General features: G+C 38.5%; 1 protein-coding gene across 9 annotated transcripts in view; it reads right to left on the reverse strand.

The window, feature by feature from the left end:
* Nucleotides 1-24,395, reverse strand: part of Gyf (GIGYF family protein Gyf) — a 915,224-nt gene that overhangs the window by 424,869 nt on the left and 465,960 nt on the right. For 8 of the 9 annotated variants that reach the window (XM_090381590.1, XM_090381592.1, XM_090381589.1 and 5 more), the window contains one exon: nucleotides 11,985-12,110. The exons of the other annotated variant lie outside the window; for it this stretch is intronic. In XM_090381590.1, the coding sequence (XP_090237716.1) occupies nucleotides 11,985-12,110 (126 nt within the window). The remainder of the gene's footprint in view (nucleotides 1-11,984; nucleotides 12,111-24,395) is intronic. 9 annotated transcript variants of the gene reach the window in all.

Genomic DNA, 24,395 nt, shown 5'->3' on the forward strand with positions numbered 1-24,395 from the left:
TCATAGATTTAGGGAACACTTCCATATCCAAAGTTGCTTTAACTGCCATAAATATGCAGAGGCGGATTAAGCGGCAAGCAGACTAAGTGGCTGTGTAGGGCCCGAGGTCTTAAAATGTCTTTTCATTAGGATTCGAGGAAAATTGTTTTTTTTTTTTTTTTTGTATACAATCAACCCTCCTATAACGCGGTATTATTTAAGCTTTTGAAGGAAATTTGAGTTTTGGTGGGATTCTAACTTTTAACTGGACATCACGGGATGAAACTAGTATAGCATAAATAGACCCAAATTAAGTAAATATATATTTTTTTAATTACACAAAAAAAGCGATCCCTCCCAAAATAATAATTTGATTTAAATTTAAATACGATTTATGATATGCAGAAAGAGGGCTACATATAAAATAAAAATTTGAGGTTTGTAATTTTTTTTTAGTTTAAATGCAAATTGCCCTGACAGGCCACTATTTTTCATAATGAGATTTTTTTGTAAGAAAAACGATCATTATTCGGAAAAGGGGCCCCGAACTTTTTACAGCTTGGGGCCCCCACTTTGCTTGATCCGCCTCTGTAAATATGGCCACAATGCCAGACACTGCAGTCAGAAAGAACCTGTTTGTGGTCACTGTGCAGTAACTGGCCATGATTACAAAAATTGCAAAAATAAGTCTCAGCAGCCAAAATGTGCTACCTGCAAGGCAGCATGGCTGACTGACTATACACATAGTATCAGGGATGATGAATGCTCCAGTTATAAAAAAAATGGCAAAACTTATTCATCTAGGACCAACTATGAGCCAGATTGAAAACGTAAATGTGACTAGGCCTCTAAATGTAATCCAATTGAATGCTCAAAGAGCAAGAGCCGCTGTAGATCAGATCAAACTCAAATTGGAAGGATATAATATAGATATCTTGGTACTCCAGGAACCCTACACACATATGGGTAGGGTTCAGGGATACCCAAGAGGCTATAAAATAATAGAATACACCTCAGGTGTATTCTATTATTGTTTCTACAGCAATAGTAGTTAAAAATACTGACCCACCAGTGCTGTAGGACAGTTTTACATTATTTCACTATATTCCAGACCAGGTGAAGATATAAATCCAACTATTGAATACCTACAAGTAGTCACAAACTTGCTACCTACTGCAAATATCATAGTCTGTGTTGATGTCAACTGCCGGTCACCCTTATGGCATAGCCGTACGGAAGATAGAGCAGGCACACACAATGCCCAGATACTTTCAGACTATATAGCCACCTCACCCTTTCAAGTGCTAAAGCAACCAAATAAACTCCCAACTTTTAGCAGTACCATGCAGGGAGAGTGACATTGCCACCAATTCAATAGCTTATAAAATCACAGACTGGTGATTTTATAAGCTATTTTATAAGCTATGTGTCCAGCCAGCCTGGACCACATCAGATCACAGAGCTATTTCCTTCAAACTAAACAGGCTATTTCCTACAAACAACCCAACACTCCCTGTTGGATATCAAAAGGTATAACCTTAAAACGGCAAACTGGCAGATTTTTGCAGAACATACAGCAGCTAAGCTACAAAAACAGGAAAATGAGTGGTCTAGATCAGGCAACTGTAGCCCGGATGAGCAAACACTGACTATGACAAACATTTTAACAAAAACAGCAACCCCGTCTATCCCACGGAAAAAACCGAGGAAGCAGATAGTTCCCTGGTGGTGCCCTGAACTGACTATACTCAGAAGTAGGGTAGACCAGGCAAGGAGGAGACATTTTCAAAGAGCCAGAACATCTTAGCCACAAAATGAGGTGGATGCACTGAGAGATTCTTATAGAACTCTCAGGAATCAGTATACAGCCCTCATAAGAGACAAGAAAAAGGAATGCTGGAGGCACTTGGTGGGAACTACTGGAAACAATAACCCTTGGTGTGTTATCTACAGAACAGTGACCAACAAGCTGCCAAGAGGAGATGTCTTAGAAACTACTGTCAAACCAGATGGAACCCCAAGGGTTGGCCCTATTTACAGAATCCACCCAACATAGGGTTGGCCCTATGTTAGGTGGATTCTGTAAATAACATCCTAGACAGTATCATTTAGACTGAAACTGGGAATCATTCCTCCACCCAGCTAGACATTATAAAAGAAAACACTGAATAAGACAATGCCAATATTGAACCTCTGTTCACTATACAAGACTTAGAAATAGCACTATCTTAAACCAAAAACAATGAATGCCCAGGTTTTGACCTCCGTAGAATGGCATCAGTTAAAAACACAGAGAATAAATATATATGCTGACAATCTCCATTGACTTTGCTGGGGCATTTGACTCACTCTGGTGGCCTTGTGTCCTTAGGAGACTTCGCCAGGCAAATGCCCCGCAAAACCTCTATACGGTAATAAACAGCTACCTTACAGACAGAAGTGTCTCAGTATGCACAAGGTTCCAGGAATTGACATGCCCTGTGAATAAAGGCTGCCCGCAGGGTTCAATCCTTGGCCCTTTCTTTTGGAACATTGTTCTGGACGAATTTTTGGCTTTGGATCTGGGCCCCATGGAAAGCCTAGCCTTTGCAAATGAAATGATTTTCCTTGTAAAAGGTAACTCACAAGTGGTTGTAGAGCAAAGATCAAATGCCGCCCTCTTGCAGCTGTAGGAGTGGGCACAAATGCACATGCTCAAAATATTGCCTAAAAAACCAAACAAATACTTCTAAAAGGCAATTTGGACATAAGACGTCCACAAATCAAAATTAACACAACTACTATAAAAATGGTAACAGAACCAAAATATCTTGGAGTGGTCTTTCATTCAAAATTAACTTTTTACCCCCATTTGATTTACTTGGCGAAGAAAGTGAGAAATTATGCAGGTATGAAATTATGCCAGGATCAGTCAAGCAGACTGGGGACTCTACAGAAAGACGCACCCTGGCAATCATGTACCGTGCAATGTTCCTACCTGTTATCACCTATGGAGCCAGTGCGTGGTTCATCCGCTCACACATAGTAAGAAATAGGAATAAATTAGAATCGATACAAAGGACAATACTACTCACTATTACCAGAGCATGTCGCACAGTAAGCACACCTGCACTACAGTTGGTGGCTGCAACTCTCCCACTTTACCTGGAAGTAGCCAAAAGAGGCTTATATTATAGATTTAAAAAGGGCATACCCACAGAATTTCTACAGATAACCCTTGATACAACCAACACCTTCATTGCTGAAAGTAAAAGAATAGCCACAAATCTCCATGAGCTATGGCAAACAAAGTGGGAGTAGGAAACCAGAGGTCTGGTTACAAAACGGTTTCTGCCACAGATGTCAATGGTTAGTCCAATGCCACCTAAGTGGTACGCCCCTGGACTTTTTACAACATTTATATTGACAGGTCACAGCTCCCTAAAGGCAAAACTAACCTCCTTAGGCTTGACCGATGATCCAAACTGTACCTGTGGCGAAAGTGAAGACTGGGCACACATTCTATATGAATGTATAATATATTACATCCTCAGAACAGAGCTAATAATACAGACTGCCCTTTCCCAGGGGAGAAGAACATCTGTTCATCATAGAAGAGCGCCTCCGTAGCCAGGTGGGAAGGAGCAGCAACGCGTAGCACACACTTCTTGATTAGACCAGGGTTTGAGCCCGTCACTACCAAATACGGAAGATGCGTAAAGGTCAGGGAATGACCACCGCATATCCTGGAGCAATATGGCCTTAGTTGCTAATGCTCCTAAAAACCAAAAATAATAATAATAATCATAGAAGAGCAAAATTATAAAGCTTTTACATCTTACAGACAGAAAGTATTCGAAATGTGCAGAGTAATGCAAAGAATGGCAATTCAGCCCCCCCGGCAATTAAACAATAATCAATAGTAAAATTGCCTAAGTTTCTTACCACGCCCAGATGACGACTTAAAAACTATTAGGATAGCAGAATTCTGCACCCTGACATAACAAAACTCCCCAGGACTACCCTGTCATGTGTGTAGGAACCTGGGCCCCACACCAAATAAGTAACCATGTAGGGGAAGGAGATGTACAGGCAGCCAGGGAAGCAGATTAACTGAAAAATATCAGTAAGCTAGTAGCAAGGGGATGCAATGTAGAATGAAAGAAGATGAATGAATTTATCAGGATGAAAGATAGAATGAATAGGCTGGGCACTGAGTGAACTAGGAATTATGGTAAAAGGGAATGAATGGCAATTTTGGTGAAAGAAAGAGTGACCTACCATGAAGGAAAGAGAGAGTGAATGGGAATGAGTGGAAGAGCAAATGTAATTGGCCGAAAGAATACAAAGTTAAAAATAATTTGCATTACTTTATATATACTAACAAACATTTGCTAACAACACAAACACTATCACTGCGTTCTCCTCTGGCCTGCAAAAAAAAAAAAAAAACTTGTGGCTAGGCCTGCAACACAACTGAAAAACAGTAAGTTGAGGTGCCCAGAGAGTCCAGTGCAGAAAGTAGGAGTCAAATAAATGAGATGGGAGCTAGAAAAATGAATAAAAGTGTAAGCGTGTGAGAAAAAGAACACAAACCATAAATGCTACAGTTAAGTACCCACTAACCCTAGTTTTAATTAGTATTTAAACTTACACTACACATCATTGCATTCCCTCCTGGTGTGTGAGAAAAAGATAAATGAGTTCAGTGAAAAAAAAAATACATATATATATATATATATATATATATATAAAAACTTGGGAAAAAAAATTATAAAATAAGAAAAAAGTATTAAAAAAAGGAAAAAAATATATAAAAAAAAAAAAAAATGCGATTAGAGTGAGAATGCAGATTATGAATGAAGTAAATGTGTGTCTCTTCCACCCCCACGCATGGTGGGGTTCCCACTGCCAGCTAACATATCCCACCCCCGGAGCGTGAGAGGCAGCTTGACCTTCATACCGGATTCGACACTACTTGGACATGACACCGACAAAGACATTCTGCGGCTTTGCTGCCAACACACCATTGGCGATCTGAACTGGGTATTCAAACCCGGTTCCCTTTAACACCCCATCCCCCAGGCAGGGGAGGGAGGAGACGGATCTCTGTCTCCTTTCCTCCCTGCCTACCCCTCCCATACTTTGCCTGTTGGGGCTCGTCTCCACTGACCTCTTTGGGGATGCCTACTCTATCGTTCCTATTCTTCTATCTGTTTTCCCCCCAGTATTTAGTCTCCCCCCACCTCTCACTAAATCAGCCGAGTACCCCCTTAACAATGCCGCCAAATTCTAATCAACGCCTAAATTCTACCGGTTTCGTGTAAATCTCTAAGACAACTAACACTACTATCTTTTATCTAGCGTATAATCTCACATCTAAATCTAATAACATCAAAATTTTACCCGATCTATTAGGCTTTTAACACATCTCTTTAGCATTCAACCCCAACCAGTGATTTCCTAACAACAATCCCATTAAGTATTAACATCAAACGCATATTTTTTTTTTATTATTATTTTTTTTTATAGGTCCTAGCCACTGAAATCCCAAGAAACTAGGTGGCAGGCCCTGCAAGAGCAATTTGTTGTGATACTGGATACACCCGGCTAGCCTCTACGTGGCAAGGTATGGGCAACGTCGGGCCCCACAGACGGCACCTGGAGATTTCTCCAGGTGCCGTCTGACACGAACATACCTATCTTGTCCCGACTCTCCCAGCAATAAATGCATTCGTAAGCAAGTTGCAAGGAATGCCCAGGCACCACAACCACACCTCTGCCAATGCAAATCCTGTCCCTCGAAATACTGATGAATTTGACTCTTATAGGTAAATCCTCTAGCCCCGCGGTCGCCAACCTCTCGGACCACTAAACTCAAAATTTTGAATCCCACGGACCATTACCTTGATTTTTTCCATAAAAGTAACATTCTAAATATGAAATGGTACTTACACTTGTTTTTGCACTCCAAGTTATTTGCAAAAAATTGCAATTAATGTTAATATAATTAATAATATAACGGCTTAATAATAATAAAAAAAGTATAAATAAACGCAGATATATTCATTATGAAAAATGCAAAAAAAATTTTAAATTTCATTTTATTAAAAAAGAATTAACAGAAACAATTAATATTAACAATTATCAAATATCGAGTGCACTTCGACATAGAGGTGTATAAAGGATTAATTATAGCAAAATAATCGGTGTGACATTTGTTGCTGCTTGCTTGAAATAAGCGGTTGGATTCTTGGCTTCAATGATGTTACTGCAACACGGAGAGCCGTCTCTATTTCTAGCAGACAGCGGTACTTGTTTTTAATTGCCGTAACTGATGAAAATATCTTTTCACACATATATGTAGTTGCGAATGGAATTAAAATTTTGATGGCCTTTTCACTCAGCACTCGGTACTCACTTTTTACGGAAAGCCAAAAATGAGATCTTGTTAGGGACGAGTGGAATTTACCTTTGAGACTGTCATTGGATGATAGATTAGGCTTTCTTTTTCTTTCTTGTTCAAATTACTATCCTCAATTTTTGCCGAAATTGGATCTAGTATCCACGTATTTCCGTGTCTGGGGTCCTCTTCCTTTGGGTAATAACAACCAAAAGAGTACGTAAGTGCAATCAAACATGAGCGACTATAAGTGCAATCGAACATGAGTTATTACCTGTCGTCCTCCTGTTTCATATAATCATCAAAATTTGGGAACATTTGCAGATCTTCAGTCAACCACATTTGCCACAGCAATATCTTCCATTGAAATGCATTCATTTTGCCTCGCAGTGTGAGTAGAATCCATTTTGCCTCGCAGTGTGAGTAGAATCCATTTTGCCTCGCAGTGTGAGTTCAGCTCGTTTAACAGATAAAAAATATCTGCCAGGTATGTAAGCTTGGCTAGCTAATCATTGTTGGACAAGAGATCATGGAACCTCGAATTATTTTGCTGCTGGAAGAATAATTTGACTTCTTGGCACAGGTCGAACAATCGGGTTAGTACTTTGCCCCTCGACAGCCATCTCACCTCAGCGTGAAGAAGAACATGAGTATGCTGAGAGCCCATTTCTTCACAAAGTTCCTCATATTTGAGAATTGAGCGCTTTGTGGCGAATTTCGTTTACAATTTTAATTACATCAGAGGGTAATTCATGCAGTTCTGGAAAATTACCTTTTCACCACAAGTTGCTCACAATGTATAATACAATGAGTAAACAAGATGTCTGGGTGTCCAACATCTTTCACTTTTGCAACAACTCCTGAATGATGTCCACTCATGCTTGTGGCACAATTACTGTGCATATCCCAACACATTTCTTCCATTCAATACTGTGTTTCAGGAAATAACCATTAAGTGCATTGAAAATTTCAGACCCTGTTGTTCTACCCGACAAGGTTAGTGAACAGAGGTGTTCTTTCTTTAATTCTCCTTGGCAATCAAACCTCACAAAACAAAGAACTGCCTTGTTAGTTATGTCATTTGATTCGTCAAGTTGAATTGAATAAAACGTAGAATTTCTCCCAAGTGCAATTTTTCACAATCACTTGATTTTCAATATCTTCGGCCATGTCTTCAATTCTGCATTTCACAGTGTTAGCGGACATAGGAATTCCTTTCAGTTTCTGGACAGCCTGTTTCCCCAAAATCTCTTCACAGGCTTGTAACAAACAAGGCTTAATTAATTCTCCAATAGTATACGGCTTTTTATATCTCGCGATTTGAAGTGCTATCAAATAAGATTTTACTAAGGAATTATCTTCAACAATCATTGTTTCTAATGAACTTTTTTGCTTTTGCAAATTTTCACGCATCCTTTAGAAGTATTCAACTGGCTTTTTAGCTAAATCTGGGTGTTTTGACTGCAAGTGCCTGCCGAGTTTCGAAGGATTCATGACATCATTGGATAAATGCTCAGAACATATAATACAAAGTGGCCATGGATCCAGTTCATTTCCAGGTTCTTGAATAAATCTAAACTTCAAGTAGTCCACATCATATTTTCTTGAAACTTTGAATTTTTTCTTCTCTCCGCCTCCAGTTCTAATGTCCTTCCTGATGATGCCTTGCTGTGGCTGCAGAGGCTCTGATTCATTAATCAACTCATGACAATGCGATGTATTACCTAAGAAGTGCAAAATGCTTCCTTGCTTTTTCTCACTCATTGGGGTTATTTTATTTGGATCTAAAACCAAACAAGAAATAAGGTAGTTATCAAACTCAAGCTCTTTGATGTTATTAAATATCACACTGTGCACAGTTAAAATAAAAATATCACTGGTCACTTACCTAAGAACTGCGAACTGTGCCGTGCTCAGGCTAGGCCATCGATAAGAAATAGCTTTCTTTTTCTTTTTTTTTACAATAAAAGCATTGCTAATACCGGATATTGCACTGGGCCTTTTATAAACATGCAACGCAATAAGGTGAAAATTGCAAAAAAGTAGAATCAGAATACTGTATAATGAAACATTTTAATAAACACAAAAATATATTCAAATTACTCTGCGGACCACCAAAATTCTCTCGCGGACCACTGGTTGCCAACCACTGCTCTAGCCAACTGATCCTGTAAGACCCATCCCAGGATCTTACCTCTTGCAGAAACAAGGATAAAAGCAGCATTTTGAAGCTAGACCCCTCAACCATCAGATTCTCCTTTCCAAACCTCCAGACGTACTGCATGGCAATATAATAGACTGCTATGATGTTTTACTGGAATCCAGGTCATGGATATTAGATTAATTCCTGCCCAGAAGAGGCTATTACAAAGCACTGCAATTCCTGACTCAGTTTTTCTATTTGCACCAGCTAAGCAGAAGCAGTCACAAAACATACAAAGGCTATAAAACAATCTGCAATGGGACAGCTGATCAATCCCAATTCCATGTTCCTCCAAGGTGCTGCCTTCTGTCTCAACCTGAATCCATTCCTAACTATAGCTCCCCTCTCCGCTTATCAACCCATCTTTCTCTCATACAGTTTGTTTTTTATTTAAGTTAAATTAATTAATTTATTATTTTTAAAAATTTCTGTTGGTTGTAATTTTCAGAAAATAAATGAGAAGAACGGTTGTTATAAAAAATAGAATATGGAGTAAAAGGATGCTGACTGGATGTGGCACATGGTTGGACTAGTTTAAAACAGGAAATGAACCTGGAAATTTGGATGCAAGTCAACTACAATATGAAATATTCTTGTCTTGAACATCCTTAGGACATTTAGATAAAGGACAACATTTTTAAAGTGGAGTGTGGAATAAAGGATATCATCCCTACAAGGAAATTTCACTGACATCAGATGATTTAAAACAGCAGTAAAATCCAAACAAAGAAATGAAGAATAGTCTGTGAACAGCCCTGAAGGAAATGTCTCTCTAGGGAAAAGACCATCACAAAGTTGTGATCCGAGGTGCCTATAGGACCATGCACCTTGACTGTGTACTTTGAAGGGTTGGTCCTGAGATAAAGGTGAAGAGTGTTGGATGAGTAGTTAGGATTGTCTGATATTGTAGTAGGAAATAATGAATAATCTGTGAGAGGTGATTAGTAATTGTAAAAGCACCAGCATCCCACTAAGCTAGGATGGGATGCTGGTGCATAACTTCATAACTTCAGTTTTCAGTAACTAGAAAACTGAAGTTATGAATGTTAACATCATAAAAAGAGTTCGGAGCGATTAGTGAAGTTGGGAGAACAATTGAAGTGGTATATGAATTTGATGGAATAGCATAGAGATTTCAAGCAAGAGAAGACTGGAAAGAAAAGATTCCAAATTACTAAGTCTTTAACAGGGAATATCAAAGCAGACTATGCACAAGTACCACCTTGGAAGCAAAAGGAATCATACATCAAATAATTAGGACAACTGAAATGAACAGTGTTTGAGACAACCGATAACTGGGATTCTGTCCGTAAAAAAGAACTTGGCAGACTGTAAGTGGAAATGGGTATCATTGAGATTGGAACTGAGATCATATAAATATGTGAAATGAGGAAGGGTTTGGGAAGTTTAGATCTTTTCGCAGATAAATTTGTTCTATTGGTTTGACTATTCATGATGCATTCAGTAGATAAAGTAAAAGTGGGGACAGTTATCAATAGGTTCATTCCAGTGGCTGGCTTATTAACACCATTTCATAACTGGACCCTCGAAATGTAAGGAAGACAGGATCTTGCCACAATGCCCATCATAACTTCAAAGTCATCAATCATAACTGCATGATGGAAGAGATGGGGGTTGCCAAAGTTAATTCTTTTGCTTTTATCCAAGACTTATGTAATATCTATGGATCTGTTTGTAGTGGTAGCATATTGACCCATTCTTCTTTTCAACTCATTCACCATATATGATAATTTAGCTCTGGAGCTGTGTGAATATGAGATTAGTAATGGTTGGGTAATATTGAAATCTATTTATATAATACATTCCAATATTTATGGCTCTCTTTTCTTGCATTACTTCATTCCATCACAGGTTTCATTTTGCCACAATTTTAAATAGTGTTGGATTTTGGTGAACAACCTGAGTATAGAGAATTCTGTCAATATCAATATATCTGTCGTGTAATAATCAATCACATGGGATGTGATAATATATGTACCTAATAATGAATCACTGGTCTTTGAAGTTGAAGAGCAGCCAAACAAGGATCATCTCTTGTAGTCCTAACAGCCCCTTTAAATTTTATGAACTGAAGTCTTAAAATGACACACTGCACTTCCCTGAAAGCTGTTTTTAACAATAAATGAGTTTCTATTGTAAATTCAGTGCTCAGTAAAATCATTCATTTTAAAATGTCATGAAACAAATAAAGCACCCATTCAGCGAATACTATGAAATGTAGAAAACTGAGCGATTCATGTTTTACTATGTCTAATGAGAAAAACAAGTTGCAACAAGTACACTTGCTGCAATGCCACAATTTCAAGGTAAAACATCAGTTCCCAAACTTTCTGGTCATATCTCATATATAATGTAATGTAACCAATCAGCAGTAGTAGATATACAGTGATGCACTGGAAGACCTAACAAGTTAAGAGAGCAAGTATGCACTTGATTACCAAGAAAGGCTTCAGTTCTGCAAATTTCAGCATCTGGAAACTAGGCACCTGTGAGGTGATCTGATTGAGATGTTTAAGGTGAGTGTACCAAGCAAGCTCAATGCTGATGGAATTCTTCCTCTTGCTCAGACTACACACATGACGGGACACAAATAAAAAAAAAAAAAAAAAAACAACCCAGATTGCTTCACACAATAACTCCCCCAAAGTTCTACGGTCAAGCATTTTTGATAATAATAATAATAATACCTTTTTTTTTTGTAATAGATAACCTGTGTATACATTTTGAAAATACACAATTCCTCAAGGCTACTTAGATTTTCTTTTAGGTGACATAAAGAAAATTATAAACATTAAAATTTGTTCTGTAAATGTTCTTTAGAAATTTTAGAAATGACAATCTAAAATTTCACTAAACATAAATGTCTTTAGTGAATTGTTATCTCAGCCTAAGGCTTGATATACAAAACATTAAAGTCAGAAACTGAGTAATTCATTGCTTTATTATCAGTTAGGCAGGAATTGTTAAATTTCTGCCTAACACAATGCAGGTGTTGAAATAGTGTGATAAGAATTTTTCATTGCATTTATTTATCTTTTTCTGTTTTGCTGTTATGAGGAAGCGATGTTCCCTCCTTTACAGTGATGGCTTATTACTCACTTTAGAGAATACACTTATTTAGAAACTGCCCTACCCAAAATACTTGAAATAGTGGTACCTTTAGTTTTTAAAGATTACCGGACTTACTACCAGAGTGATGATACTCAATTAAAAATGATATTACCAGGATTAGGTTAAGGGGAGAAAAATGATATCATCTCTGAGGTGAGCAATAAGACATAACAGGGAAACAGCTTCCCCATGACAACAAGACAAAAAAAATATAAATGGCAAAGCAGTTTTATTAAACAAAAGGGCTTACTTTAAAAAAGAAGCAAGCAAATATAAGAAAAATAATACCCATGGAGCTGCTGCTGAGCAAGAAACCTATGTATGAGCATTTGTTGCTGTTCTTGACGTGGAAGGGTGGAAAAATTCTCTTGCTGTTTCAATTGGCTAAATAACTGATATAACTGAGCTTGTTGCCTATAAAGAGAATGAAGCTATATTATTTATTTTTCTATACTTAACTCAGACTCACTGGTGACAGCAGACTGCACTATAAGATAAAATTAAGAATTATCCACTAGGAGGCATTTATAAATATACAGTAATAGCCCAGTAGTTTTTGATTATTTATTCATTGATTCACAAATACATTCCCAATATACTTTTATCTAACCTTGGTGTTCATTGCCAATACTTCACAATCTCATTACTTCAATAATGAATCACAGGCCATTTGTTGAAAATACCAACTAATGCCAGAATGTAATTCTAAATGTTACTTGGAAGAAAGCATAAACTAAACTGTTGTAAATGAGAAAAGTAAGAGTTCAGGAGCAGCAGAGTTCTGACAGTTCACAATTTGGACTAGAAGCTTTTTCAGGAGGCACTAAGTAGAACTTTATTTTTTGATTTAAAATTATTTTTTATAACCTTTGATTTAAAATTAGTAATGCAGTAATTACTTGGACTTTGTAATTGCTTAAGAAATCACAGTCGACTTCTGTCACCAATGCTTTGTATCGATAAGGTTTGAATTTTGCCACCATCATTTTATTATTGATATGGGTGATAAGAGGATTCCACATAGTTTTTCAGCAGTGTAGTCAGTATTAGAAGAGGCTTATTAATTAAAATTTATAGCAATTCATATATGTATTGCTATAAATTATACTAAGAGGATCTAGAAAAGTTGGGCAGATGTGCTGAGAAGTAGCAACTGAAGTTTAACATTGACAAATGCAAAGTACTGCATATGGGTAGCAGTAACCCCAGAGAAATGTACTAACTGTGTGGTACTGCACTACTACTACTACTACTACTACACTCAGGGTAGTGGAGAATGATAAAGAGCAAGGGATAATTGCACAGTCAGATAAAGTTTTCTGAGCAGTGCAGATGGTTTGCCAGAGCAGGTCATGGGGTCTTGTCAATGATATACAGGAATGAGGAGGTGATTATCCCCTTGTATAAGGCAATATTCAGGCCAAACCTTGAGTGCTGTGTACAAGTCTGGAGGCCTCATTTTAGGAAGTATGTCGAGTTGCTGGAGCAGGTGCAGAGAAGGGCAACATGACTGGTGAGGTGAGGTGAACAAAGGGGATACTCTCATGAAGAAAGGCTTAAGTTCTGCAAATTGCAGCATCTGGAGACTAGGCACCTGCAAGGTGATCTGATTGAGGTGTATAAGGCCTTGAATGGGTTGAACACACTGAATTCTGATGGGATTCTTCTGCTTGCTCAGATTACAAACCTGAAGGGGCATAAATTCAAATTGAGGAAAGACACAGTTGTTGAATAGATGTGCAGAAATTTGCCATTAGCCAGTGGGTAGTTGAATGTGGGAGCAAACTTCCATTTGTCACTGTGGAAGTTGACAGCTTAAATAAATTCAGGGAAGAAGTGGACAAACTCTTGGAGTTGATAGGTGAAATGGAAAGGATATATATATATATATTTTTTTTTTGGCTGATGCTGAAAACTCGCTTTCTTGCTTCATATGCCTCTTCTAATGCTTTAATAACTTGCACATAGTGCATAACGTATGACATTAATATTCTTAGATATTTTGTATTGGTGATTATAGTATTGTGTAACTAGGCCCAAAGGAGGTAGTAATTGTCAGTGAGTCAGGGAAACAGGAAATATGTTGTGCAAAATGGATAGGTGGAATACAATCAGGGTATGTTTTCCAGGGTTAAAAGTAGATGACTTATTAGAGCATATATCATCTTTTAAGGGCACAAAAGCTGATACTATTGTATACATGGGCTAATGACATTAAGAATAGGAGATGAGGATTTAATTAGCACAGATAGGGCAAAATTGAGAAAAGGTTGCAAATTAGGATTAAAATTGAGTGTCTGCAAGCTGCCTACACACGATAGGTGGGAGTAGATGTTGAGAGCCTTGTCAATGAATTCAGTCCTGGAGAGAATGTGCAAGACTCATGGGATAGAATTTTTTTCTCAGTGTGGTCTGTGCTTGTTAACAGGAGAGACTGTTTTTATAGGGATGGGAAACACTTAAATAGAAGGGGTGCAAGAATATTCACTGATACTATTGAGGCAGTGCTAGATGGGCTGCAAAACTGATAGTTTGGGGGGGGGGACTAATACATTAACTAGAACTGCAGGTAGAGGTGAAAGTGATTCTCACCCTGCTTCTATTAGGACATGCAGCAGCCTGTAAAGCAAAGTGTCAGAGATTAAGCCCTGCTGTGGGTCATCATGGAATAAGAAAATACGAGCTGTGTTAGGGTAATTGAAAGAGTGGGATAAAAGTAAGAACAGATGCACGTATACTTGCATGTACACTAATGCCAGGAGCACAGAAAATAAATTTGAGTAATTTGAAGTGTTGGTCAAGTCATCAAATGCAGATACTGTGGTGATATCAGAGACATAGTGTATAGCATTACAGGTAAAGCAGTGCTTGGGATCTCTCCCAACTCTATATTTATTACTTTTGAGATACAATACAAATTTTGTAAAAGTCAGATGAGTGTAAGTTATTGCATGATTTACATAGTATAGTGTTGGCATGTTGTTCATCCAGCCTCTAAGCTGCTGGGAACCATGGTCTCGACGTTTCCTGTCCAGCATTGTGGGAAAGTGGGCCGAACCCTGGCTCTCAAGTAGGCTTGCCAGTAGTGGCCCATAAAAAAATTTTTAAAAAAATTATTGGAAGCAAGCACAAGGATGACAAATTGAGCAAGGGAAAAGAAGGTGGATGTGATGTTAGGAAGGCTTTCCACCAGAAAATACAAAAGTAAGGAATAGAGGCAGCTTCCCTGTGGAATACAAAAGTGGAGGATAGAGGAAGCTTCTCTGTGAAGGCAATCCATTTTCTGGGGGGGGGGTTGACAAGAATAGTAAAAGGCATTTAGGGTGGTAGGTCCACCTAGCAAATTTTTGTGGAGGGGTTAAAGTCATAGGACTAGGGTGCCCTATGTAGGATTTTCGATCACCTTCATCATGGTTTTTACAGTCCACATTGCCCAGACCAGCTGTAGCCAGCATCCCATCCTTTCTCAGCGGGCTACAGCACCAGCTTGCTGAGAAAGGGCAGTAAGGGCTGCAGGGATGTCCTGAAATTGCAGTCCCAAGTTGTGGGGGTCGGCTTCCCACAAATACACAACATACATGTATTCATCTATCACACAGCTGTTTCACAACATCACAAAGCACAGTTTTATTTTTGCACAAGCGCACGCACAACAGAGGGACAAAACAACAAATATTTATCCTTTTGACCAATATTCACCCTCACTAAAGTACAGACAGGCCACACCACCATCCTGAATATCAAATGGATTTTTTTGAGACAGCCCACAAGCAATCAGTTGGCATTTCATAGTTTACACACAGTCAAACTGGCCACACTACAGATATACATCTTATCCTGCAGTGGATTTTTAAAACATATATTCAAGGGTTTACATGCATTCTTAAAAAAAAAATGGGGGGGGGGGACACACACATGCTTTGTTCTTTTTTTTTTTTTTTTTTTGCAGGTTAAGGTCTCTCTCTCTCAGCAAACACATATACAGCTAAGGGGACTCCAATCCATACAGGAGCCCCCACACACACAAAATTCACACACATACTTGCCCAATGTTCTCTCTCCTCACAATCACACATATCTACTCAAACTAAGCATACACACATTCAGACAGCTTCAAGCACAATATTATTAGAGGGTAAACAAAGAGAACAGTATTTTAAGATGATGCATGGCATTTATTTATACTCTCCTGTATAAAAGCACTCTAACACAACCATGCACGTGCACACACACACGCACACGCACGCACACACACACACACACACGTAATCACATATTCATTCTCATCCAAACATCTTGCATGCACACAGGTTCATCTAGTCATACATACATATAAGATCATACAGACATACATAGGGGCAAGTACACCACAGAGGCCAAACAGAGGGTTATCAATTTGGAGAAATCAAGTCCATTGAGGAGCAGCTTGATGGGATTTGGAAATTGCAAAAGTTGTTTGGCCAGACCTACCCTCCCTCCCCAAGGTCGAAGTCATGGCTGAGGCAGGGAGTGGCACCATCTGCTGTCGCTACCTTAAGAACCACCCACCACTCAACGCAAAAGCCAAAGCTAAAACAGGTCCTCTCCATAGCTGGATGAAAGTGAGAAGTAGAAATATTGAACATGCCGGATATGTGTTTGGTGCGGCATAAAGTGGCTGTGTTCAGGCCTTCGGCTGAGGAGTTGACTCAAAAAGTCTGTCTCCTATGGATGACTATGGAGCGAATGCCATTGTCTCCCATACAACTGAAGAGCAAGACCACCCATGAAGGAAGATGCCAAAGCATAAAGTGGTGCATTGAAATGAGTATGATCATCATGCAAGCATACTATGCAGTTGGAAAGCTAGAGACAGATATGACAATGTACAGGACAAAACTACACACCAAGTGGTTTGAACGGTTCTTGACTGTTCAGGTCACTGAACAGCGAAGAGCAGACCAGAGATGAATCTTCATCAAGAAGAATCTGATAGATACTGCAATCTTGGAAAATATCAAGCAGGATGTGAGCAACAACTACAAACAACAATGAACAGGGACATATCAGAACCAGAACTGGAGGAGGAGGAGGAACAGCAAGTACAAGAAATACAGCCTGGAATAGCTGAAGTGGAAACAAACAAGACTGTGATATCCAGAATAGAAAAAAGTGCAAGAAAGCCTTAGCAGAATTCAAAGGAATGGACTCCACAAAGATCCGCACTGTATACACAGAAAACTCAATATGCGAATAATACCACATTATCTTAACAACAACAAAGTAACACTAGAAACCATCTGCATGGCCATTTACTGTGGTGCTGTAGCAGCCACTAGGATGAAGTGGCAGGGAAACCAGAGAACAGAAATAACACACAATGCAAATATAACAATTTTATTAGAACGGCCTGGGAAAGAAAGCTACAGCAGAAGATAAATGAGAAAAAGACTGAAGACATGCCAACTGACCCAGTACCAACTGGTTAACATAAGTAAGGAACTGATCAGAAAAGTGAAGGCCATCCTCAAGAAAGAAAACGTTCACAGCAAAAACATGATATTTACACTGATGAGCCAAAACATTATGACCAGCAAGCCATAATGCAAATCGAAGCAACTGCAGGTGAACTATGGCACGTGCGCGGGTCAGGACACGGTATAAAAAACACCTGTTAATCGGTGTTACTCTTGTTCTTCAGATGGGAAAGGCAGCAGACTTAAGGAGTTTGACAAAGGCCAAATTGTAATGGCCAGATGACAGGGTCAGGGCATATCCGAAACGGCACAGCTGGTGGAGTGCTCACAGTCAGCTGTGGTTAATACCTACCAAAATTGGTCCGAGGAGGGTAACCCACACACACCGCCAGCGAGGTGTTTGTGCTGCTCCAATTGCCCATGCTAACCACGTTTCACCAGCAACAGTGCCTACAATGGACATGCAAGCATCGAAACTGGACCTTCAGTGATTGGAAGAAGGTCGTCTGGTCTGATGAATCACATTTCCTGTTGCACCATGTGGACGGCCGGGTACATATGCATTGTTTACCTGAGGAAATGATGGGGCCTGGATGCACAGTGGGACAAAAACAAGCCAGTGGAAGCAGCGTCATGTTTTGGGCAATGTTCTGCTGGGATACCCTGGGTCCAGTCATCCATGTGCCTAGCACTCTGACATATACCACCTACCTAAACATCATTGTTGATCAGGTACATCCTTTCATGGTAATGGTCTTCCCATCTGGCGGTGCCAACTTTCAGCAGGATAATGCGCCATGCCACACCACCCGGATTGTTCTAGACTGGTTCGCAGAACATGAGGAAGACTTCCAGTTATTGTTGTGGCCTCCAAATTTCCCCAGGCATTAATCCCATCGAGCATCTGTGGTTTGTGTTGGAACAGCAACTCCGATCTGCGGCATCTCAACCAGAGACCTTACAAGAGTAAAAGGATCTGCTGGTTATGTGTTGGTACCAGATACCACAAGACATATTTAGAAATCTTGTAGCATCCATGCCTTGCCGGGTATGAGCTGTTCTGGCTGCATGGGGAAGACCAACATCATATTAGGTAGGTGGTCATAATGCTTTGGCTCATCGGCATATAATCAGAGGATCAAAGAATACCTTGACACCTTCAAGCAGAAACTCCTGGCACTCGGCAAGAGACTATGCCATTTCAGGGAGAGTGCCCAGAGGAAAACAGACAACATGTATATTCGATGAAAATCAGAGAGCCTTCTGTAGGAAAATCGGACAAGAGGAGGTGGAAGGCAATGGAACCCCCCCCCCCCCCCGGATGAGAGAGAGGAAGAAATGGAGTAGGTATTGTAGTTGATAAGGAGTTAAAAGATGGAGTGTGCGAGGTTAACAGGAGTGATACGATTATGAGCATCAAACTGGAAGTGGGTGGACAATTGACGACAATAGTATGTGCGTATGCCCCGCAAGTAGGATGCGGGGAAGAAGAAAAGGACAGTTTTTGGATGGAAACGTGGATCAAGTGGTCATGGCAATACCTGAGAAGGAGAGGTTGATTTAAATGGACATTTAGGAAGAAGCCAGAGTGGGGAAGGAAGAGTGTATGGAAGGTGGAGATTTGGGGAAGGAAATAGAGAAGGGGAAAGGATAGTAGAACATGCAGTGGCATTCGACCTGGCGATAGTTAACACCTACTTTGAAAAGAAAGAAAGCCAGCTGATAACATACAAGAGTGGGGAAAGTACAAGTCAGATTGACTATATCATGTGCTAGGAGGCATCTAAAGGAAATGAGGAACAGCAAGGTGATAAACGGAGAAAGCGTGTCGGCACAACATAGATTGTTCGTGGTCGATTGGAAGGTTGCAGTGGACAAAAGTAGGAAATATTCAAGACAGGTAAAAAAGGATAAAATGGTGGAGATTGAAAGAGGAGGGTTTGAAGAAGGAGTTTAGGGAAAAGGTGCTAAAAGGAATAAAGTTACCGGAAGACGTGCAAGAGTGGTGGAAGTTAAATAGTTGTATCATAAGGAAAGTTAGAGAAGAGTTGTTGGGAAAAACATCAGAAAGGGTGTGCCGGAGGGAAAGGAGGCCTGGTGGTGGAATGAGGAAGTGCAAGCGGTGATAAAACAAAAGAAGGAGAAGAAGAAAAGATGGGATTCAACAGGTAGCCAGGAAGATAAAGCAGCATATAAATTAGCAAATAAGGAGGCAAAAAGGGCTGTGACAATAGCAAAGGCAAGAGCAGTGGACGAGGCCTATGGGGAACTGGAAAGAAAAGATGGAGATAGGCAATTGATGAGAATAGCCAAAGCAAGAGACAAGGGCCCAGGAGAAAAAGATGGAAGTGGCGGAGATGAGGATGCTAAAATGGATGTGTGGTGTGACGAGGAAGGACAGGATAAGAAACGACTACATCAGAGGTACGGTTAAGGTGGGGGCCTCTGAGTAAAAAAATGCAGGAATCTAGGTTGAGGTAGCTTGGACATGTGGAACGAAGAAGTGAGGAGTATGTAGGGAAGAGGTGCGAAAAGTTGGAGGTGATAGGGAAGAGGAAGAGGGGGAGACCTAAGCTGAGATGGAAGGACAAGGTGGCAGAGGATTTAAAAGAGAGAGGATGGAGGAAGGAGGAAAAGAATTAAAGACGGAAATGCTGACCCCATATAAACGTGGGAAGAAGGCGAAGATAGACTTTTTTTACTTATCTGAAATAAATTTTGCTTAGAATTAAAAATGAATAAAGTTTTGCAAGTGGGTATCAAAAGAGAAAAAATAAGTTATTACAGGCTCATTTATCAGTTTATCCAAAGTTGACACTTATTTTAAAGTGTCAACTTTGAGGATCGACCTGACATATCAATACCAACTATTCCTCCAGATATTTATAGTGCCATTACATCCAATCCTGATATTGCAGACTATAAAACAGAAACTATTCCTATAGGTATTTTAAAGGCAATTACATCTGATCCTGATATTTTAGACTACGATACAGAAAAGAATCGGCAAAACATCGATACAAAATACAATGATGAGGTCTGTAGAGTACTTTAACTAAGGATATCTCATTTTGCATTCTCATTCTGTTGACCGTCAACACTGGAAGGATTCATTTGAAAAATCAAAACAGATATTTAAAAATCAAATAAGGTATTGCTCCCAAGGACTCTTTCACTCCACAAAAACTAATGTGAAAATTACAAGCATTTTTCAAATTCAACTTGCAGTTCAGCCAATGATGGCTTTAAGGATTGGTGAAAACCCATTTTAATTAAACACCACGAGAATTCAACTGATTATAGAGCAGCTTTGCTCACATTTATCAAGAAAAGGTGGATCCTCTTTAGATTCAAAATTAGATAAACAAATTATAAAAATGAACAAAAATATTGGAGGCAGGCACTTCAACGTATTGTTGCATTTGTATCTACTTTGGCAGAATGAGGATTGTCATTTCGAGGTGATGATGAGAAATTTAACTCGTCTCGAAATGGAAATTTTCTTGGATTATTAGAACTAATTGCTCAATTTGATCCTTTTCTCGCTGATCATATTGGTCATTATGGGAATTTTGGGTCTGGAAAGCCATCATATTTATCTAAAGCAACATGAGATGAAATTATTGATTTAATGACTGAAAAAGAAAGAAAATCTATTTTTGATGATTTAAAAGAAGTTGCTTATTTTAGTTTGTCTGTTGATTCTATACTTGATCTGTCACACATTGATCAATTAACTGTTATTGTAAGATATGTATGTCCTCATGATGGTCATCCCATTGAACAATTTTTAACAATTCCAATAGAAACCATTCGAAGAAAATTTAGCAAATTTGATAGTTGATTAAATTATAAATGAATGTAACATTGATTTTAGCAAGTGTAGGGGTCAGTCCTATGATAACGTGGCCAACGAATCCGGGAAATATAAAGGTATGCAGCAAAACATTTTTGTAAAAATATAAATATGCCACATATATATTCCACATACAGTCTGTCCTCGTATAGCACGATAGTTGTGTTCCTAGAAACCCTCGTGCAATGCAAAATCGTGCAATATAAACAACAGGCCCTATGGGAAAAGTGGGGCTAGGTGCCGACCACCCAAGATTGAACACACATTTGGAACCAAAACATTACCAAACACAATAAATAATCGGGTAATTTTAATCGTTAAAAAATACTTACGTATTTTATAACGATTAAAATACGTAATAAAAAATAATATTTTTTATTACGTCATTTTAATATTATATTATAATAATATTATATAGTATGAATCAGAGCTGTAATACTCAATATGTTCTACGTTGATAATAATATTAGTAAATTAATAAGAGGAGTTTACCTCAATATAGTACGTGGAACACTTCCGTATGATACCCTCCAGAAATTAAAACGGAAAAAACGAAAAAATCGACAACTTACCGGTACATTAAAGTAAAATATAAATAATTAAATAATTAAAGTAAAATATAAATAATTAAATAATCAATTTAACACAATTCAAAATCAATTCAAAACAATTAAAATTCAAATTAACGCAATTAAAAGAATCTAACGAAATTATTCAAAACGATTTTCCTTCCTGAAGCTGACAATGCTTTTTGACCGACTGTCGTGATCACAGGAATGAAAATTACCGAATCAGGCTAAACCTGCACCTTAAATAGTGATTATATGTCTTCGCGCATGCGCGTAAAGGTCCACGCATCGGAGATCAAATATGGCCGCCGAACATTAACAGAATTCTCGTGTAATTTAATTTCAACGGTTTCTGCAATTAATAGTCGCATATAATTACGTTGAACGTTAAGTATTTTGGCCTCGTTAAATAAAAAAGTATGTTTTTCGTTAATGGCATGAAAGGCTAATTCTGACGCTGCTGAACGAGAAGCAAGAACTGAGGCTTCGTGTTGATTTACACGAATATTAAGAGAAAACCGCGTCAAACCCTGGTAAGACGAGTCGCAATCACCGCAAGAAATGTTGTATACTAGATCATTAATTTGTGTTGCGAACGCGGAAAGAACCGAGCGATTGTTCAGTATAGTGTGTAACGTCCGTATAGGCCTAGCTATAATTTTAAATTCGGTATCTTTAAAGAATCTGTTAAGCTGTTTGTGCCACTGTTCAACATATGAGACAGAAATAAAGTATTTTTTGATATTACTATTGTTGATTGGTGTAGTATTTTTTATCCTATCCTTAGCTTGTACCCTAATTCGATTTATTGTGTTAATGGGATAACCCCTGTTCAAGAATCTGCTAGTTAATATTTGTATTTCTGAGTCCAAAGCAGAATCCGTCGTTGAATATTTATAGGCATTTAGAAATTGATTAAAGATAATCGATCTTTTGTAGGTGAACGGGTGGTAGCTATTATAATGTAGAAGCATACCGGTGTTTGTGGGTTTTCGATAGATGCTAAATTGTATTTTGTTCGAGTCACGGGTAAGCGTGAAATTTAGAAAGTTTAATGACTTAGTATCCGTATCTTCCCTTTCCAATGTAAATTTGAGTCTAGAATGAATATTATTAAACGAATGTAAAATGTCTTGGACAGTACTACTATCAGTAATAACTAGAACATTGTCTAAATACCTCCCATAGTATGTGATACGGGGATGAAAAGGTGTCAAATGTATCTGCTCAATCGTTGAGAGATAGATCTCTGACATTAAGCCACTCAGGCTCAAACCCATTGGTAATCCAAAAATTTGTTTGTACACCTTGTCTCGAAAGGTGATGTAGTTAGCCTCAACTAATAGTTTAATTAAGTGAAAAATTTCCTTAATGGGCAGCTTCGTATAGTTAATCGGTGTCGAGTTTTTATTTAACATATCCCAAATAATATCTAATGTGTATTCAACGTTTACATTCGTATATAATGAGGTAACATCTAATGAGAATAAATTGTCATTGTCGCCGAGTCTACAGTCTTTAAGATTATTAAATAATGTATCGTAATTCTTAATCCCAAATTGCATAACCTGTCTAAAAGGTTTTATAATATTATATACATGTGTGGCTAAGGCTGAAAATGCCGAGTTCCTGTAGGAAACAATAGGTCGAATCGGAAATCCAGGCTTGTGTAATTTTACCTGACCAAAAAGTGCAGGAATATTGTATGTTCTGGACTTCAATTCCTTCAACTGAACCATAGTAATGTAGTCGTTTTTACGATATGTGGTTAACGTTTTATTGTATTGATTTACCAAATTGGTAAACAGTGCCGGGTCCACTTCACAATAAGTGGAGGTATCAGACACAACTGAATCTAACTTATTAATATAATCATTTTATCTAGTATTACCACTGTATCTCCTTTATCTGCCCTCTGTATAATAATGTCCTTATTTTCTCGAAGTTCTCGTAAAGCTGAACTGTCATGTGTATTCAATTTAGGAAGTCGCGTTTCTTTTATGTTATTCACTACTTGGTTAACTTGTTGAATAAATACATCTTTTTGTGGAACACTACGAAGTCCAAATTCAATATCAATTACGCATTGTTTTTTTGGCAGCTTTCGAGGTGGTAAATTATAATTTAATCCTTTGGATAAAAGTGAAATCTGGTCCTGCGATAGTGTACACGAGGAAAGATTTGTAACCTGTTGATATGTCGGTTCGTTGGATACTGGGTGAGGGGGTGTTCGTGAACTAGCCGACATATTCTGTGTTAGTGTTTTATGTGTCTGTGGGGGGGGGGGGATGTCACCCAACTCATGTGAACTTGGTCGCAAGCTCGCGACAATGTGTTAGAATTCGCATGAACGTGTCTTGAACTATTCGATAATGCTTGCAACTTATTAACGTGTCTGTTTTTTATTTCTGATGCTTGTGCTTCCCGTCGCAAATCTATGGAGGTCTTCAATACAGACCAATCGTTCGGATGTAGATAATTTTTTAATTTATCGCGAAGCTTCCTAACCTGGGAAAGGTATTTTTGTTTATCCGAATATCGAGATTTTAAGGCAAGCTTAACAATATTACGTGATGTCGCCAGTGATAGTTGTTTTATGCCTGAAATTTTTTGATTTAAATTCACCCTGGCAAACTTCGGAACGATGTTGTTTTGAAGGCAATATTTTAGGAAAGAAATATGGTAACTTTGGGCCGAGTACCTTAGTGTAGATTTAATGTAATTTTGTACCAAGCCATTCAAAAAATCTCCCATAATTGTGTGTATCGATTGTATACTACTGGAGAGACAGGAAGTGAATGAAATAGTCAATAAGAGT

The sequence above is a fragment of the Mastigoproctus giganteus genome, chromosome 9 (genome assembly GCF_048544385.1).
Source record: "Mastigoproctus giganteus isolate SK-2022 chromosome 9, ASM4854438v1, whole genome shotgun sequence".
Lineage (NCBI taxonomy): Eukaryota > Metazoa > Arthropoda > Arachnida > Uropygi > Thelyphonidae > Mastigoproctus > Mastigoproctus giganteus.